At 37.2% G+C, this 4,610-nt stretch overlaps 1 protein-coding gene across 1 annotated transcript in view; it reads left to right on the forward strand.

Moving 5' to 3' along the window:
* Nucleotides 1-4,579, forward strand: part of negr1 (neuronal growth regulator 1) — a 181,020-nt gene extending 176,441 nt beyond the window's left edge. The window contains exon 7 of the mRNA XM_024278315.2: nucleotides 1,976-4,579. Within this exon, the coding sequence (XP_024134083.1) occupies nucleotides 1,976-2,076 (101 nt within the window). The 3' untranslated portion in view covers nucleotides 2,077-4,579. The remainder of the gene's footprint in view (nucleotides 1-1,975) is intronic.
* The last annotated feature ends 31 nt before the right edge of the window (nucleotides 4,580-4,610 follow it).

The raw sequence follows: 4,610 nt of genomic DNA on the forward strand, positions 1-4,610 counted from the left end.
CCAGGAGTAACGTGCTATTGAGTATTTCGCCCAAGGACACATTATTACAGCAACACAATAGCTCAGACTCTTCTTCATCTCTCCGCCTGCAGCAGGAACAGGCGGCCTTAAGCTCGCCTCAGAAAAGTTGTTAAAAAAAATCTAAAAGTAAGAAAATGTTGCATGTAAAGAAACTCCAGTGGCAATGAATTACTCAAAGAGAAAAAGACCTAAGTAATGTGTGGCTGCTGTTTTAGTGTGAATGTGTGCAGCACGAACAGAGAAGACGGAGACTGCACGTCTGTTTTTATGCACTAAGCTGTGTTTGAGTGATGCGTTTGTGAGGCGAATTTGCATCCCTCGCTATGAGGTCCAATCCGAATCAGCAGTTTAAAAAATATATATATTTTTCACATTTTCAATTATAGTTTTTAGTTTACAATGTTTATTTTTCAAATTTACAATCTGTTTTATTCACTTCACTGTTTCTGTTGAACGGTGAATTCTCTCATTCAAAAGTGTGTTCATAAACACCCTCCCAACACATGTGGGAGGAGCTAGTGTCAAACTCTTTTAGCCTCATCATGGAAACATTGACTGGGTTCATGAGATCATTCAGAGACTCTTCCAGTAGAGTGAGGCTCACCATCTACTAGTGACGGCCGCTGTCAGCGGTACTTCTGTCTCCATGTATACCAGTTCGATGACTTGCTTACCCATAATTGTCTGAAGGATTCAATAAAATTATGAATAAAATTAATTCAATCTAATTTCTATAGCCCAACATCACAAAAAAACATTCCAGGAAAAAAAAGAAGAAACCTCAGTGATGTCCATATGAAGGAGGGATCCTCTCCCAGGACGTATGGGCAATTTACTGGGACAGTTAAAGAGGAATTAGCTTATCTAACTCTACAACTACATGTTTGAATAGTGTTCATCCCGATAGAACTGGGGGGCAGCTGGGGGTTGAGGTCCACAGCCAAGAACAGGAGCACAGACAATCCATGTAGAATCGGAAATGGGAAAGAGGGACAACACATGAATAGCACTGCACCAGACAGAGAACTAATAATAAAGAATAGAGGAGAGGAGGAGAAAATAAAAATAGAGGACAGAACCCCAGTGCACCAACTTTAAGCAGCCTACTAGCAATTAACTGTTATTTAATTTTAATTCAAACATGTTAATCTATATGAATGCGGTATGGCACATACACTGGATGGTAATAATAACAATAAAAAGTCTACAATTTTTAGCAATATTATATGACAAATGATCATGACACCCATGGAATAAATCCTTGAAACATTATATGTAAATTAGAGGAGCTTCGCCTGTTTTTTCAAAACTTTTTTGCATATTGTTTTGAGTTTGTCTTTACTTCTTTCAAGAATGTATACATTTTTATTTTTTCTCTACATGTTTAATCCTTTATTATATAACTTAGAAACTGTTCAATCTCATTTTTTTGTGATTTTTGAGGTAAAAAATAACATTTGCTACTCAAAAATTGTTTTTTTTGCGCAGTTTCAGATTCCTTGTGGAACTATTGTGTAATGTAATGGTAAAAATCCGTAAAAATAAAGAAGATTGGGTTGCACTAAAAAGATGAATAACAAGCAAAAAGCAGTTTTAAAGATAAATAAATAGACCAAATTTTAAAAAAGCTGGTTTGATCTTGGTTAACCACTTCATGCTATATGTCACTAATTTGTAATATATCATTTTTATTTTTTTAGGATTCTACCTAATCATCTTGAACAGTAAAAACACTCTTGAATATTTTTTCATAATACAAACTCGTAATAATCTACCTCAAACAATGCCATCAAGCTCAGCTGAGTTTCCACTCTCCAGTGTAACAGAAAGACTCGGTCACAGACTCATTTTGCAGGCGTCACACCAAGCTGACGGCGCGTTTAGGGCTGGTGAGTGGCGCCCAATGAAAGTGCAATCACAACTAATCAGTGCTTTTCTTGTTTCCTGCCCACAGCGCCCAACACTGCACCCTATGGGAGCACAGGAAGTGCGCACATCCCGCAGGCCTGCCGGTACCTGGTCCTGGCCCTCTCCTCCTTCATCAGCGTGTACTAGCGGAGGCCAGCCCAGACACAATGACTGTCAACAGCATTTATGAATCCTTTTTGACATTGCTGATGGCTGGATCTGGTACAGTTTGTTGTAAAAGCGGAGATGGGAAAAATAATCAGCTTCACTTTATGTGGGATATTTTTTTTTCTTTTTTCTGAAATCTCTGTCATGTAAATACTACGATGTGTTATTTTATTTTTTTAATTATTTTTATTTCCTTTTTCATTTTCTTCACTTCTGGTTGACTGACCGCCTCGTGAATCAGTGCTTACCGTTTCATATCAAAAGGCCCCCGAGTCTTCAAACGAGTTACTTTTCCCTATCCGGCCAATCGTGAGAAAATACCATTCATTTTTGTACATGGCTTAAAAAAAAAAAAAAAAAGACAAACACAACAATTGTGCCAATTCTCCCAAATTATCATGACAATGTTGTACTGTATGCATTATGGGATGTTGAACAAAGAAAGACATTTAGATTCCTAACAATATACATTTTGATTAAGGGGTGTGCTTAAAATATCTATAAAATAACAAAAAAACAATAAAAAAATAAAACTAAAAAATAGGCAGGGCATTTTCAGGACCTGTGTTGTCATGACTACTCAGTAGGTGGATGAACAGTGTTGAAGGTGTGCTTTGTTGTATTCTGAAATGGCTCCTTCATTTATTCAACCTGCCGAACAGCTTTGATCAAGCAGCCATCAAAGTAGCAGAATAAAGTGTATTGTAACTTTATATTTTATATAGTGTAGGCCTTTGTTGGAAAGTGGGACCAGCTTTTTTTCTCATTCAAAGGACACAAACAGAAGGCATCACCTTGTACAGGAAGAGCGTTGCTCTCTTGCGTTTACATTTTCTCCTAAAAAAAAGGAAAAAGACCATCAGTCACGCTTCTTTCTGAGGACACAAAGTGAATGTCACTATAAGTTTTGTAAAATAAAAAAAATAAAAAATGGAGCCCAAATTTAGTATTTATCACTTCGTTTATTTCTCCAAATTTTGCTTACCGATTACCAAAACGTGATCTTTAGAAAACTTCTCTTGAGTTCCTTTAGTATTAATTGACACACAGAGAGAAAGCTCATTTCCACAAAAACATGAGTTAAACACACAAAATCGGTTTCACTGAAGTACTCATGAAGTCCCGAAGAGTTTTGTAGTCTTCACACGAACCTGTCAGGGCGACATTCATCCTCCAGTATCCTCAGACTGCGGTTGAAACAGAGGTACTGCACTGTAATGCCTTAATAGTACCATAAATATGGATTTCCCTTCTTTCAAAGCGACACTTCTCCGCAGCGGCTCATCCGTCCGACACACACAGCTGATAAGTGAATGTTCATAAACCATAAGCTGACTCGTCTTTGGAATGAGGCATTCAATCAACAAGCTGAAGGCTCCTGCAGGTATTTTCAAACACGTCGGATCATTTTGATGCTTCAAGTATCTGTGGCGCCGGTTAACACGTCCGCCGGTTGTGTTTGAGTTAAGACTGTGTTCTAATTTACCCCACGAGGGAACGGGCTCAAGTTTCTGAAGGCTTTTCACCCATGAACTTGTGTCTGCGAATCCGTCGAACGATAGCCAACACAGCTGAAAGACTTAAAGCACAAACACTGTCATTCGACTCGTGGTTGTTTGTTTTTGAACCTTTTCTTTTCTTCTTATTTCTGAAGTCGTTCTGGGCTTGTTTTACAAAAATTATAAAAATACTGCACCAGATGATCTTGTTTAAATGTTAAGATATATTGCAAATGGGTTTATTTATTCTCCTCCTTTATGAAAACAATGCATTTGAAATATGTAAAAGTGTATTTGAAAAAGGCACAGTATGGCATAGTTTATAATAATGTTGTTGGGTTCTTTTAGATTCCATACCTGTTGTTGATTAAGGTACGCTCGAAGGAACAATGTTTGCAATCAGATGACCTACTTTTCTGGACCAGAAGGGGTGTGAACCAGTATAAACAGTATTATAGAACATAATCAATGTGTGTATATTTGGAGAAAATAGGTACCTTTTGATCTGTAGAGCCAGTGTGTAGTCCTAGTTTTCACACACTTGCGTGTTTGACGATGTGCAGAGAGTATGGTTGTACTGCATGTCAAAGTTAACCTGTGTTTTTAAGGTGGACATTTAACAGATCTTCAGGCTTTTTATTGAATGGAAGCATTTACTTTTGTTTTATGGGTTTTTTTTCTTTTTTTCAAAAGGTTTTGGTTCATGAACCTGGTCTGAAAAATACATACCTTCTACAGATCACCAGGCTGTGTTTGTATGTGATTTCTTTCCGTTTGCTGATGAACTAAAACAAATCATTATGACTATTGTGGCATACTGGTAATAGTTTGGAGTTTTGCTGGTTGCTTGTCTAAACCCTTGAGGCCATGCTATTATTCCATATGAAATGTACTGGGTATTGATTCTTTTAGATATGGTATTAACAAGTCCTTTTTATCAAACCATATTATTTGCAATAAAAATCTTCATGTTACAATGTAAACTCACATCTCAGTTAATGAGCACGCAAAGGA

Source organism: Oryzias melastigma, linkage group LG4, assembly GCF_002922805.2.
Source record: "Oryzias melastigma strain HK-1 linkage group LG4, ASM292280v2, whole genome shotgun sequence".
Classification (NCBI taxonomy): domain Eukaryota; kingdom Metazoa; phylum Chordata; class Actinopteri; order Beloniformes; family Adrianichthyidae; genus Oryzias; species Oryzias melastigma.